The sequence below is a fragment of the Stegostoma tigrinum genome, chromosome 32 (genome assembly GCF_030684315.1).
Source record: "Stegostoma tigrinum isolate sSteTig4 chromosome 32, sSteTig4.hap1, whole genome shotgun sequence".
In the NCBI taxonomy this organism is placed as follows: domain Eukaryota; kingdom Metazoa; phylum Chordata; class Chondrichthyes; order Orectolobiformes; family Stegostomatidae; genus Stegostoma; species Stegostoma tigrinum.
This window is the reverse complement of record NC_081385.1, coordinates 38,476,138-38,491,049: the sequence shown is the minus strand read 5'-3', so window position 1 is coordinate 38,491,049 and position 14,912 is coordinate 38,476,138. Positions and strand designations below refer to the sequence as shown.

General features: G+C 41.1%; 1 protein-coding gene across 1 annotated transcript in view; it reads right to left on the bottom strand.

The window, feature by feature from the left end:
- Positions 1–217: 217 nt before the first annotated feature.
- The window catches only part of st14a (ST14 transmembrane serine protease matriptase a), a 97,849-nt gene continuing 83,154 nt past the window's right edge, over positions 218–14,912 (bottom strand). The window contains exons 16-19 of the mRNA XM_048562383.2: positions 11,091–11,274; positions 6,910–7,181; positions 5,694–5,830; positions 218–1,874 (exon numbers count right to left, since the gene is read on the bottom strand). Of these exons, the coding sequence (XP_048418340.1) occupies positions 1,713–1,874; positions 5,694–5,830; positions 6,910–7,181; positions 11,091–11,274 (755 nt within the window). The 3' untranslated portion in view covers positions 218–1,712. The remainder of the gene's footprint in view (positions 1,875–5,693; positions 5,831–6,909; positions 7,182–11,090; positions 11,275–14,912) is intronic.

Sequence of the window (14,912 nt, the reverse complement as noted above, 5' to 3'; positions counted from 1 at the left end):
CATGCAGGTTAGGTGCGGGCCATGCTAAATTGCCCAAAGGGTCCAGAGATGTGCAGGTTAGATTAGCCATGGGAAAAGCAGGGTTTATAGGGATAGGAACAGGTCTGGGTGGGATGGTCTTTGAGGGTCGGTGTTGATCCAAGGACCAAAAAGGCTGCATCCACACTGTACGGATGCAACGATTCCATAAGTAGAAATGACCAAACACCAAATAAGATAAAAGTTAATTAATCTGTTTATTTTGTGTAGAAAAATTTTAATATAAAAAGAGTGCTGAGCAAGAATCTGTGGTGTGAAATCAGAGAGCAGGATTTAAAACAGCAGTCACATTGTATAAAGAAGGCACTTTCATTTCTTTGATCCACATCTTTCACACAGACCCAACAGAGCCCTGTTCTGATAAAGGGGTTGACGAAGCTGCTAAACCAATTATTTTTTTTAAAACTTGCCTCATGAGAGAGTCTGATTTATTCAAGTGGTCAGTTTTGCTTTAGCTATCTAGGTAGAAGATGATGTTTGACTAGAAGTTGTTCTCAGTAGCTGTCACCATTCTTAGTTATCTGACCTGGCTGGCCATCAGAATTCATACATTGGAAACTCCGACTAACCTAACACACACACTTTCATTTCCAGACTTCTCCTCCTGTGCTTCCTGTATGGAGTCAAAGGTCAAGAAGCAAATGACAGCTTGAATATCTGACTGATGCCAGCTGTTTGCTCAGGGAGCACCAAGGTGGTCCAACTCTAGTAAAGAGAGGCTAAAACAGGCAGAGTAGGAGCCTGCTTTACACATTTCCATATTAAGAGTTGGACATAGTTCCATCATGCAAAGTAGCTGAAGTTTTGAGTAGAATGTGTGATTCTTGAAATAACAAGTCATGACAGTAATGAGGTTACTCTCAGTTACTCATTCTTAAACTTGTCACTTCTGCCAATCTAGTTAAACAAAGTTAGAAAAATCAACCATCATATCCTCATTACATAATCAGTAGAATTCTTCAGTAACTGCCAGGAAGTGCCAGTATTTAATCCTTTGAAAATAAGTCTGGGCCCCAGCAGTTTTCTGATCACATGTAACACATACAATCAAAATAAACATTAAAAACAAATGGAAAATATTGTTACATCAGAGAATCCATAATTATTTTACAAAGTTAACTGATGAGATCGTAAGGCATTGCAGGCTGACACACTCTTCCCCAGCACAGGTTGTGTGTCCTTCAAACTCCCAATGCAGTCTGCTTCCCCTGACCAACACAATCCCATATATCCTACACCACCAGTGCAGTACGTTAATCCCACCTGCCCAGTTTAGTCCATCGGTCCTTGCCCATATCCTCCAGTGCACTCCATGGATCCCACTTATTTACAGAGGGAGTTGTGTGGCAGTGGGAGGATGGGCGTTCTGGAATATCCCAGGTCAATCTTCTCATTGTTTACATGCCCATTACACAGAGTATTTATTGGTCTAGTAACATGTTAAGTAGCCAAACGTCCCACAGAACATCTTCACTCTTGGGAATGCCTTCGTGGTATTTTGTACATTATCTACAAGTTGGAAAAGAACTTCAGTACCAGAAATCAACCGGCACAGGCGAAAGTGAAAGTGTGCTCTTAACTTCAATCCTCTGATGGATCAACGCAGCTGGTGACCCAGGGCGGAGTGAAATTCCAAATACTCAGCATGTGGTTGAATTGACAGTCAGCGCACACTAAACTCCAGAGTGCTCCCTGATCCACACTCGAAATTTTTCAGCTCTAGTGTAGACTCCTGGTTTATTCCTTCTCGCACATCCATCTCCCCAGCTGACAATTCCAGCTAAGAACACCTTTCCATTACTCTCCACACTGGACAAGGGCCCTCCAGAGTCACCCTGAAAAAAAAAGTGAAACGATTAAACAACAACTGAATTAAAGTCTAGTCACTAAACTGAAAATACCCATTGTTGAAAGCTTAGGTTTCACAGCATCGTCCATTGAATTCTCCATTTCCAGAACTACCTAGTGCCTCGATCAGCAAGGATTAAATGGATCTCAGAATTTGGAGAAATGCTAATCCATATCCAGCTTTCTACAAAGCTACTGCCTCCAGACTGACCTCCAACAGCGACTCAACCCATTAGCCAGGGGAGCAGGTGATACAGCAAGTGAACATTACTCAGCAGTGTCATGAGTTTCTGGGGCTATTCCAGGTGGCATTGCATTAATTTATCTCAAGGAATAAGAAACACAATTAAAGGGAGGTTGGGGCAACCATAGCTGACAAGGGAAGTCAGGGATGGCATAAAGCCAAAAAAAAAAACAGAATGTGAAGATGATTACTGCGAAGCCAGAGGATTAGCAAGTCTTTAAAAACCACAGGATAACTAAAAAGCAATAAGGGGAGAGGGTAAGACAAAATATAGAGTAACACAGATAGTAACATAAAAGAAAGTTGCAAGTTTTTTTTTCAGATATATAAAAGGTACAAGAGAGGCATGAGTGGATATTACACCACTTGAATTCGAGGCTGGAGAAATAATAATGGGGAACGAAAACAGCAGAGGAACTGAATAGATACTCCTGTATCAGTTTTCATAGTGGAAGACACAAGCAACATACCCTGATCTTCCAAAGACTCAGGGGACAGAGGTCAGTATATAGTGGTATTCACTAAGAAGGTGGTGCTGGGAAAGCTGTAAAGTCTGAAGGCAGATAAATGACACTGAAGGCTGGAATGCACCCAGATTTCTGAAGCAGATAGCTAAGATTGTAGATGCAAGGTGGTGATCTTACAGGAATCAGGGAGGGTCCCACAGCACTGGAAAGTGGCTAATGTATTTACCCCTATTCAAGAAGAGAGGGAGGCAGAAGATAGGAAACTAAAGGCCAGTTAGTTTAGCATGATCATTGCTAAGATTTTACGGTCCACAATTAAGATGGCAGAGTACTCAGAAGTGCTTGGTAAAATTGGGTGGAGTCAGTACAGCTTCAGCAAGGGGAGATCATGCCCGATTAATCCGGTAGAATTCTTTGAGGAGGTAACAAGTTAGACAAAATAGAGCCAGTGGACATGATCTATTTGGATTATAAGAAGGCCTTTCACAAGGTTTCACACAGGAGCCTGCCAGATAGGATAAGAGCCCAGGATGTTAGGGGCAGGGTACTGGCATGGATAGAGGATTGAGTGACTGGCAGAAGGCACAGAGTAGATATAAAGGGGTATTTTTCACAATGGCAGTTGATGGTTTGTGGAGTTCCACAGGGTCAATGTTGGGACCACAACTATTTACATTGTACATTAATGATCAGGTCAAAGGAAATGAAGGGATTGTTGCTAAGTTTGTAGATGACACAGTTGAAAGGGCAGGAAGTGTTGAGGCTAAAGGAGGACATGGACAGTTTTGCAGAGTGGGCAAAGAAGTAACAGAAGGAATACAATGTGGGAAAGTGAAAGGTTATGCACTTTAATAGGAGCAATAGAGGAATTAGGAAATGGAGAAAGGCTTTGGAAATGTGAAATGCAAAGGGACTTGGGAATCCTCGTTCAGGGTCTCTTAAGGTTGACATGTAGGTTCAGTTGGCAGTTCGGAAGGCAAATGCAATGTTAGCATTCATTTCAAGACAGCTAGAGCACAACAGCAGAGATGTACTGCTGAGGCTGTATAATTCTCTGGTCAGATCACAATTAAAATATTGAGTGCAGTTTGGGTCCCCATATCTAAGGAAAAGTGTGCTAGAATTGTAGGGGATCCAGGACGTTTACAAGAATGTTCCCAGGGATGAAGGGTTTATCACATGCGAAGCCGGAGGACTCTGTGCCTATATTGAAGAAGTTTAAAAGGATGAGAGGACATTTAATTCAAACTTATATGATACTGAGGAGCTTGGACAGAGTTGACGTGGAGTTGATGTTTCCACGTGTAGGAGAGGCTAGGACCTCGGGGCCCAACCTCAGGGTGAAGGGATAACCCGTTAGAACTGAGATGAGGAGGAATTTCTTCGGCCAGAGGTGGTTACTCTGTGGAATTTGTTGCTGCAGAAGGCTGTGGAGGCCTAATCAATCATTGAATATATTTAAGGTGCATAGATTGGCTCTCGATTAGTAAGGGAATCAAGAACTATGGGGAAAAGGCAGGAGAATGGGGCTGAGAAACACATCAGCCATGATTGAATAGCAGAAGAGACTTGATCAGCTGAATGGCCTAATTCTACTCCTATATGTCATGGTCTATGTCTCCCCTTCTGACACACCAATCCTGTTCCCAGACAGTAAAACTTCTCTCCACTCCCTCCTCTCAGAACCCCTCCCTTCAGTTCAGTAATGCAAACAATGAAATGGTGAAAAAATGCCAATGATTACAGAACTGTCAAGGACAGCAGGTACTTTTTCATCTGTGGGATGTGGGCATTACTGGCTGGTCAGCATTTTTTGCCCAACCCTAGTTACCCTTGAGAAGGTGGTCGTGAGCCGCCGCACTCCTGCTGTGGGCTGATCCACAACGCTATTAGGGAGGAACTTGGAGGTGATGGTGTTCCCATATGTCTGGTTCCCTTGTCCTTCTAGATGGAAGTGGTCGTGGGTTTGGAAGGTGCTGTCTGAGGATCTTTGGTGACTTTCTGCAGTGCATCTTGTAGATGCATCTTGTACACACTGATGCACAGAGCGTCAGTAGTGGAGGGAGTGAAATGCTTTGTTCTGGATAGTGTCAAGCTTCTTGAGGGTTGTTGGGGCTGCACTCATCCAGGCAAGTAGGGAGTATTCCATCACACTCCTGACTTATGTCTTCTAGATGGTGGACAGGCTTTGAGGAGTCAGGAAGTGAGTTACTCGCTGCAGTATTCACAGCTTGTGGCCTGCTCTTGTAGCCATTGTGGTGAGTCCAGTTGAGTTTCTGGTCAATGGTAACCCCATGACAACACAACCACACCTTACTTTCCCCTCAAAATCATACAATATCCTGATTTGGAATTATATCACTGAACCTCCACTGTATTTGGGTCAAAATCCTGGAACTCCCTCCATGAGAGCACTTCAGTGGTTTAACATGTTTGGTTCAACATATGTTGGCCTCACTAGAAGGGCTGACGCGCCAATAACAAATAAAAGATAAAGCCTGGTTAAATCCATGATATGGGGCAGTGATCTGAAATGTAAATTTTGTTACTTTCTCTGCACAGATGCTGCCTAACCTTCCAAGTATCTCTTGTGAATTTGGCTTTTAATTCAAATTTCCAGTATCTAATACAATATTTTGCTGAAATTCTAATTAATGGATTTTAATATTTTTTAATTTTGGGAAATGGCTCAATGAGGAAAGAGAAGGTAATAATTATATATATATAATTATTTGGAAAAAATGTCAAAACAAAATTAATACTAACGGCAATTAATTATTTGCATATTCCAACATTGAAATCAAACAGGAGAATGGTTTTCAGAAGGATCAAATAATTGATTAATCAGCTCCCTCTACACTGAAGGTTTGAACTGTGTCCTTCTCGGTCTTACTGCTGTAAGAGGAAATGAATATTGCAAACTTGTGCTGATGGCCTCAATGGGAGAAATTTCTGTGGGATGAATGTTCTGTAGTAACCAAGCCTGGGAGTCCATATTGGGCATGGATATGGGTGTTACCAGGGACTGGCTATACTTAAGCTACTGCCAGGTGGTGTACGTGAAAGATTGGCAGAGTGCTGCAGGATCACCTTACCTGACATGCGTCAATGCCTCCACTCAAGAATCCAGCGCACAACATGCGGGAGGTCACAACGGTGCTCAGAAATGAATTACAGACCTGACTCTTTATGATTCGTAATTCAGCCTTCTGCAAGACTGTGGCCTCAGGACCTACAAGAGAAAGGAAGAGGGAGGAAATTATACACAATTCTTCCAGGTTCCTTGCAGGAATGCACCACAGCTTTGACAGTTAAACCAGGGTTCCAAGAAAGCAAATCTATCAACCACAGCAATCGTATCAGCCTGTTCCACAACCTAAGAAATAAGAGCAGAAATTGGCCATACAGCCCCTCATACCTGCTTTGTGGCTCCTCCAGATCATGGTCAATCTGCCCCAGGCCTCAGTTCCTTTCTCATACCAACCCTTCAGCCTTCCGCTGCTTCACATTTCACAATACCTCCTTTTTAAAATACTTAGTAATTTAGCCTCACAACTCTCTGGGATTGGAGAATTCCAAAAATTCATTTCACTCCCAGAAGAAATTCCTTCGCATCCTGGTTTTAAATGTATGCCGTCTTATTATGTAACACGTACCAGAATTAGAGTTAATGTTTCAAATTTGGCTTAATTCTTCAAGTTCTAAAGAGGAGTCATGCCTGACTCAAAATGTTGAGTCTCTTTCCGCAGAGGCCGCCAGATCTGCTGAGTTTCACTAGCATTGTATGCTTGTTTCAGACTTCCATCTGCAGTATTTTGCCTTTAATTTCAACATCTACCCTGTCAAAAAGCCCCTCAGAAACCTGTATGATTCAGGAAGATGACCCCTTCGTTCTTCTAACTTCTAGTGAATATACCTGTTCAGCCCTACTTGATAACCCAAACCTCTGTCCGAAGAACCAGCCTAGTGAATCTCGTTTGAACAGCCTTTTGAATTTGTTCAGCACTTCTTTTACAATATTTACATCCATTGCATGGGCTGGTCACTTATTGCAAAGATTGTGATATTCTGGGTAGCGAAAAACCACCCATCCTCCACCGGTCAGAGACTTCTCCACCTTTCAAGTGATTGTTTTAACTCTTGTCAGCATTACAAGCCAGTAGCACAACCCAAAATCTCAGTGCATGCATGATGTGGAGCAGCTGCTGGCATCAACATTTCTGCTTTAGAGCAGATCATCAAGTTGGACGAAACAGTACAAATGAAAGAGAACTGTAAAAAAAGGTGTTGCAAGCCGATTGCTTAACTCACCATCTTCCCTCAATCTTCCCCAGCCAGTGACCGTGACAGTTTTCCCAACGGGGAAGTTGTGAGATGCATCTGGGAGGCAGATGGGCTGAATGACACTCGAGAAGGTTACAGGGCTAGCTAACTCCAACAAAGCAATATCATTATCGAATGTTTGCGGATTGTAAAACTCATGAACAATGATCTGTTTGATCTGTTTCTTTGCCACTTGATCATTCAACTGCAACTGAACATGCAGCCCAAGATATGCAACCCAGAGACTAGGATCAGAATATCTACGAGACACAAGTATAGAGAACTGGTTAGTCAAGGACAATGGTGACCCTCATTCAAATGAGATCACAGAATCAGAAATTATAGCATCACTTCTACTCTGGTCATCAAGTACCTGTCTACTGTAGTCCCATTTCCAGCTCTTGCCCTGCAACCTTGTATGCTATAACACTTCAAGTGATTTTAAAAAAAAATCTCAAACGTTGTCTGGAGCAGAGGGAACTGGTAAACTGATAAGTTATTGATGGTGTTAGGTACAACAGATATACTCATATTACCAAACCATAGAATGAGAAATTTTGGTCTTCGATCTAAAGGCACATAAAACTGAAGCAAGCTGTAGACTGTTCTGAAATATTCAGCATAGAAAGTCATTTGGCCCATTAAATCTGTGCTGTCCCTTTTAAAAAGCAATTCACCTCATTGACTTCCCCACTCCTTTCGTACTGGCATTATTTCTCCTTATGGTATATAAAAAGTAAACAAGCAGTAGGAAGGGGAGTGGACCTGTTGAGGGATCAAAAGGGGCACAGAGGCAGGCAGCTTAATACAGGTATTAAATGAATACTTGGCACACGTTTATCAAGGAAGTTGATGTCACCCAAGCCATATTAAAAAAGGATATTCAGGCAATGAAGTGTTAAAAATTGTTGAGGTAATTTTCAGTAAACTATTGATAGTTTAACGTTGATAAGCTACTGGAAGTTAATGAAATGCATCCAGATGGAATAATGACAGATGGAAACTGCAAAGGCACTGGCTGCAATGTTCCAACCTTTCTTGCACCCAACTGCTGAAGGAAACAGCTGCAGGCTATCCATTTAATCTCAGTGGTGGTGAAACTTTTAGAAACGATAATTCAGAACAAGATTAAGTCATGAGAGAAAATGTGGGTCAAACCCAAGCAAAGCCAGAATGGGAGAGGGAGATATGGGAACTGCAAATGCTGGAGAATCTGAGATAACAAAGTGTGGAGCTGGATGAACACAGCGGGCCAAGCAGCAGAGGAGCACAAAAGCTAACGTTTCGGGCCTAGACCCTTCATCAGATGGATTTGTTAAGGGCAAGTCACAATGACTCTACTTGCTGGAGTTTCTTTTAAGAGATAAAAGAGAAAGTTAATGAGGGTAATGCCGCTGATGTAGTCTACACTGACTTTCAAAAGGCTATTGATATTTGATAATCTCATGCTGCAGATTTGAGAATGAAATTATAGCTCATGCTGTGAAAAGGGATTGTAGCCATATGGATACAAAATTGTCCCAGTGGCAGGAAACAAGAAGTGAAAAAACTTTTTGGACAGGAAGAACTTTTACTGTGGAATTTCCAGGGATCCCTGAAGTTCCTCCTCATAGATATTAATTTTCTAGACCTTGGTGTACAGAGCTCAAATGTGCATATGGTACAAAACTTGCAAGTGTTGTAAACTGTAAAGAAGATAGTGTGGAATCTCAAAAGGATAGATAAAGTTGCTAGAACTGGAGGAAGTGAGGCAGATTACAATTTATGCAAAGAAGTACAAAATGATATAAAGGGAGTGCAGAAGCAAAGGGATCTGGGACTAGATATGCATGAATTATTGAAGATAGCAGGTCAGGTTGCATGAGCACAAATAAAACATATGATATGCTTGGATTTATCATTCTCCTTGAAGAGAAGATTCAGAGGACATTTGGTAGAGGTGTTCAAAATCATGACAAATCAGGACTAAATACAGAAAGAGAAATTGTTCCCATTGGTGGAAGGATCAAGAACTAGAAGCCACAGATTTTAGGAAACTGGTAACATAAGCAATGGTGACACAAGCTAAAACAATTGATAGTGAGTGAATTAGGATTGGAATGCACTACCTAAGCATGGGGCAAAGAGCATGGTCAATCAAGGATTTAAAGAGGAAATTGATTGATTAACAGAAGGAATAACAGCAAGATTACGGAGAAAAGTACAGAGCAGCAACACTAGGTAAGGAAAGATGAAATGACCGAAACATTAACTCGGATTTCTCGCCACTGATTCTGCTGGACCTGCTGAGCTTGACCAGTAATTTCTGCTTTTGACTTTAGGTAATAAAGGCAAGCATACCAAACTCCTCCTTCACAATCCTATTGACCCATGACTCCACTTTCAAGGAACTATGAACTTGTATGCCACAGTGTCTTTGTTGAGCAACATACCCCATGACCTTACCATTGAGTGTATAAGTCCTGCTCTAATTTGCCTTTCTGAAATGCAGCACTCCACATTTATTTAACAAACTCCATCTACCATCCTGATCAAGGTCCCATTCAACTCTGAGGTAACCTTCTTTGCTATCCACCAGACCTCCAATTTTGGTGTCATCTGCAAACTTACTAACCAGACCCCCTAAGTTCAGAACCAAATCATTGACATAAATGATGAAATGCAGTGGACGTAGCACCAATCCTTGTGGCACACCACTGGCTACACGCCTTCAGTTTTAAAGCAACCCTCCACCACCCTCTACCTCGAGTCAGTTCTGCATCCAAATGGTAAGTTCTCCCTGTATTCCAATGTAATTGAGCCTTGCTAAACAGTCTTGTTAAATGCCTTACTGAAGTCCATATCAATCACATCCACCACCCTCATCAGTCCTCTTCATTACTTCTTTAAAAATCTCAATCAAGTTTCTAAGAGAAAGTTTTTCCACACACAAAGCCAATTGACTATCCTTAAATCGGAGCCTACCTTTCAAAATACATGTAAATCCTGTCACTCAAGATTCCCTCAAACAGCTTGCCCACCACTGACGTCAGGCTCACTGGTCTATGGCTCTCTGGCTTTTCCTTGCCACCGTTCTTGAATAGTGGCACATGAGCAAACCTTCAGTTTTCCAGCATCATAGTTGTGTTATACAGGATTAGCAGAGCAATACCATTGTTTTGTACATGATTAGCACAACACCTTGGCTGTTTTATGCAGGATAAACACCTTGGTTGTTTTACACAGAAACTACATAACAACCTAGTTTTTCCATAGGATGACAGTAACACTCAGCTGTTTTAAACAGGAATACCCTGGTTGTTTTATACCCTTCAGCGTAGTACCCAGGCTGTTTTATATGGGATGTATATTAATGCGGAGGCTGTTTGATACATGATGTGTATAGCACTGTGGTTGTTTTAAACAAGTTAAGGATGACACACTAGCTGTTTTATACAGGAACTAGCATTACCTGGTCGCTTTATACAGGATTAGCATTAGCATTAGCATACTGGTAGTTTTGTACAGAACTAACATAAAACCCTAGGTATTATTCTTTGCCTCCCAAAGCCCAGGGTTCTATATACTTGATCAAACTTTTTTTTTCACCTGTACTGGCAGCTTCAAGTTTTGTTTGCAAATATATCCAGGTATATAAATAATAAAAAATATATCTTTAAAAAAGGAAGTGTGGAACATATACATGGAGGCAGAAACAGTACTAAATGAGGTCTTTTGAGTATTTTTTTAAACTCAAGGTAGAAGTTACTGAAGACATTGTAAAAGATGATCTTCCAATCTTCCTGAGGTTTAGAGGTTGTCCCAAAGGACTGCAAAATTGCAAATGTTAAGAGTGCAATGGTAAAGAAAACAATCCAGAAAGCTCATAAAAGCTACTCAAAACAATATGAATAGCTTTTCTTTTGCTTTGTCCTTTTGTAGGATTATAGGTATTGCTGGTAAGACCAGTATTTGCACCTTGTCTCCTTGGTCTCGCATTCAGTTATTCTCCACTTCTTTCCTCACTCCATTATCACTTTGTCTTCACTTCCCTCTGTATCCTATACTCTGCCTTCCCCTACTCTGTATACAGAGATGAGAAAATCCATAATTCTAAACAAAGAACTCTCAATTCTATATCTGCTGCACTGATAAAGATTCTCAGTCTCAGCAATTAGCTGAGCACTCACTTGATATCTCTTGTGTTCTGGAAACAATGTGCAGCTGATACAAGCCAGTGTTCAGATATCAATGAGGCTCCACACACGTTTCCCGACTTCTTCAAATGGAGGCTGACCTGCCACGGCCATTCACCAGGCTCAGCAGCCACACCTCCCACAATACGAGAATGCCTGTATGGCCGATATCCACAACCTGTAGACAAATCAGAAATCTGAATTTGAGCAATCTGAGTTCATAGCTTCTGTACACTGCTGTGTTACATCTCGCAGATGTAATATACAGATATTTATCAGCATATAATAACATGTGACCTAACGGTATAAAGATCTTAATTCTTCGGCACCAAGCCAGATCGCATGCTCCTTCCCTGATCAAAATCAAAACAGTTCTGGATGTGGTGATGTGCTGCCCCTCCTAGACATTGTGAATATAAGTAGAAACAAAACTCAAATTTAAAGAACAGGTCTGGAGTAACATTCTGCTCCCATCTTTGTAGCCCAGAATCATTCACATCAAGCTACAAGACAAAATGATGGTTATACTCAAAAACTGTCTTCTGGTTAACTTTAAAATAAACAAAATAAAGCTTTTTAAGATGCAGTTCTGAAATACAAAATGAGACACCATTTTCAGGCAGCAAACTGGATAATGATTTCCCCAAATGTCAACTCAATATTCCCCTTCTCTCACAGTACTTCGCTCTCTCGCTGTACCCATCTATGTTGCCATCCTCTACCTCACACATTGAACACCATCCATGACTCCACCCTCTCACAATCACTGAACCCCATCCAACTTCTTTTCCTACCTGTATCCTTTTTTTGCAGAAGGCACAAAAATCTTTCAAAGAATACATGGCTTCATAAGAAGTGAAATAGAGGCCAAAAGCAAGGAGGTTGTGATAAATGTATACAAGACATTGATTCAACATCAGCTGGGTACAGTTCTGGGTGCCACACCACAGAAAGAGTGTGAATGCAGCGGCGAGTGTGAAGAAGTAGTTTATGAAAATATAATTTGCAAGTGCTATTGCAGAGGGTTTAAACTAATATGGCAGTGGTGTGGGAACCAATGCAGGAAGTCAGGAGAAAGTAATGTGGGGACAGAAACAAAAAAAGCAAAAGTGGAAGGCAGAGAAACCAAAGACAAAAATCAAAAAGGGCCACACTTCACAATGATTCTAAAAAGGGCAATAACTGTCAAAAAAAAAGAGCCCAAAAGCTCTGTATCACAGTGCGAGGAGCATTTGTAATAAGGTGAATGAATTAACTGTGCAAACAGTTATTAATGAATGTGATGTAATCGGGGTCACAGAAATCTGCCTCCAGGGTGACCAACAATGGGAACTCAATGTCCAGGGTTATTCAATTTTCAAGAAAGATAGATGGAAAGGAAAGGGAGGTAGGGTAGTGCAACTGGTTAAAGAGGAGATTAGCACAACAATAAGGGAGGACATTAGCCCAGAAGATGCGCAGTCAGAATGGGTGGAGCTGCAGAACACCATAGAGAAAAAGACATTAGTGGGAGTTACATACAGGCCACCAAACAGTAGTTGTGATATTGGGGACTGTATCAAATGGGAAATTAGAGATGCGTGCAGTATGGGTGACTTCAATCTACATGTGATTGGACTAACCAAACTGGTAGCAATGCAATGCGGGAGGATTTCCTGGAATGTATGCGGGATGATTTCCTCGACCAATATGGTGAGGAACCAACTAAACAGCAAGCAATCCTGGACAGGGTATTGTACAATAAGGATTAATTAGCAACATTGTGGTGCGGGATCCTTTGAGGAAGAGTGACCACAATGAGGTAGAATTCTTCATTAAGACGGAGAGTGACGCAATTAAATCTGAAACTCAGGTCCTGAACTTAAAGAAAGCTAAATTTGATAGTATGAGGCAAGCATTGGCTAGGATAAGATGGCTAAGGGTACGACGGTAGATAGGCAATGGCAGATACTTAAAGAGCACATGGATAAACTTCAACAATTATACATCCCTATCTGGCATAAGGTGACTCAACCATGGCTAACAAGGGAAATCAGGGAAAGTGTTACAACCAAAAAGAAGACACATAAATAGACCAAAAAAGTGCAACAAACCTGAGGACTGGGAGAAGTTTAAAATTCAGCAAAAGAGGACAAAGGATTTAATTCAGAAATGGAAAATAAAATATGAAAGTAAGCTTGCAGAAAACATTAAAACAGACTTAAAAAGCTTCTATAGATATGTGAAGAGAAAAGGACTGGTGAAGGCAAATGTAGGCCCACTTGCAGTTAAAAATCAGGTGAATTCACAACGGACAACATGAACTTAATATTAAGCGTCATCAGGAAGGGTTCATTGGACCTCCCCAGAAGAAATGACAGGACAGAAACTTGCAAATTGCATTTTCAGTACTTGTGAAAATTATTCATTGTCTGTTGCCTGTGAATAATCAGTTTCATTTTGCAATATGCATTTGTGGGGTAGATGCACTACAAAGCGGCAGAAACAATGAACTACACCAAGGAACAGAAACAGTGCCCTTTGAAGCGACAAATGTAGCCATCAAAAACGTGACCTCAGATCTGCTTACTGGGGGATGAACCTTGCCTCAGCCAGTTATACAAGTGCTCATGATGGAAAATCTCATGATTCAATGCACCAATACCGATCAAGATCTGTTGAAGTATGTTGCCATCAATTCCACACCTAACAGCAGACGGGACACAAATTGTGCAAGAGGCAAAGGAGACAATCTATCAAGCTAAACACACCAAAACAATTATAACTCATGCCAAAAAGGTAAATGAGGTTTTGCATGACCCCAGTTTTTGGAGTATTGTGGCTATAATATTGATTTTATGTACACTTTTAAAATGTAATACTCAACATGTATCAGTTCAGAAGGTGGAAAAATGAAATTATATGAAAGCTAGAAGTTGAAGTTCCAACATAAAAGAAGGGATGACTGTTATTATAAAAGGGATTGTACGAATTAAGTAGTTAGATTTGTTTTAAAAAGGTAAATAAACTTTTTTAAAATTTATATACATAATGCAGATGTAAGAGACCTACTGGAGGTTGAAGGCAATTCCACGAGTGGTTAGCAGAAGGAAAGGAAGATCTTTGGATCAAGAGAAGGGAGATGTTTGCCAGGGGCTGCTCACACATTAAAGCAGCAGCTTGTGAACTGAAATTACCCAAGCCCTAGCCACAGTCTTGTGCTGGCTGGAACAAGTTTAAACTGAGTCAGCTCACATGTATGACACAAAGTGTAAATCCTTATTTGGTGGAACAGGAATGAGGTAATCCTAACAGTATCCTTGGGGTGAGCCTACAGCTGAAAAATACAGCTCGCCAGATGACCAATGAGGAAAAGACACTACAGCTTGGGAAGATAATTAAAAAGGAATTTCAGGCATACCAGCAGCAAAAACTCTGGTGATCAACTTTTGCTGAAGTTGAGGACCTTACACTTGGAAGTGTGAAGATTACACACACAGAGTCTGGGAATCACCTGACCAGCCTGAGTTCCTATTCTTGGGTTTTAGCTTTTATTTTCTGTGACTGTTCAATGGAATGTCTGAGAAAGCTAGCGGGTGTGCACGTAGATTTTAGTCGCACATAGGTTTTAGTCTTGTACGAATCACATGCCTGCTTTAAACCCCTTCTAAACCAAATGGTGTGAATTGTATATTTGTTTTAATTAATCAATAAAGTTGATTGACTATTGATACAGACCTGAATATTTCCTCTTTACGCTGAGCCAATAACTGTTGTCAAGGGTGAGAACCAGGCAACACTGGCAAACCCCATCCATAACTGCTGTTGAACCAAGGA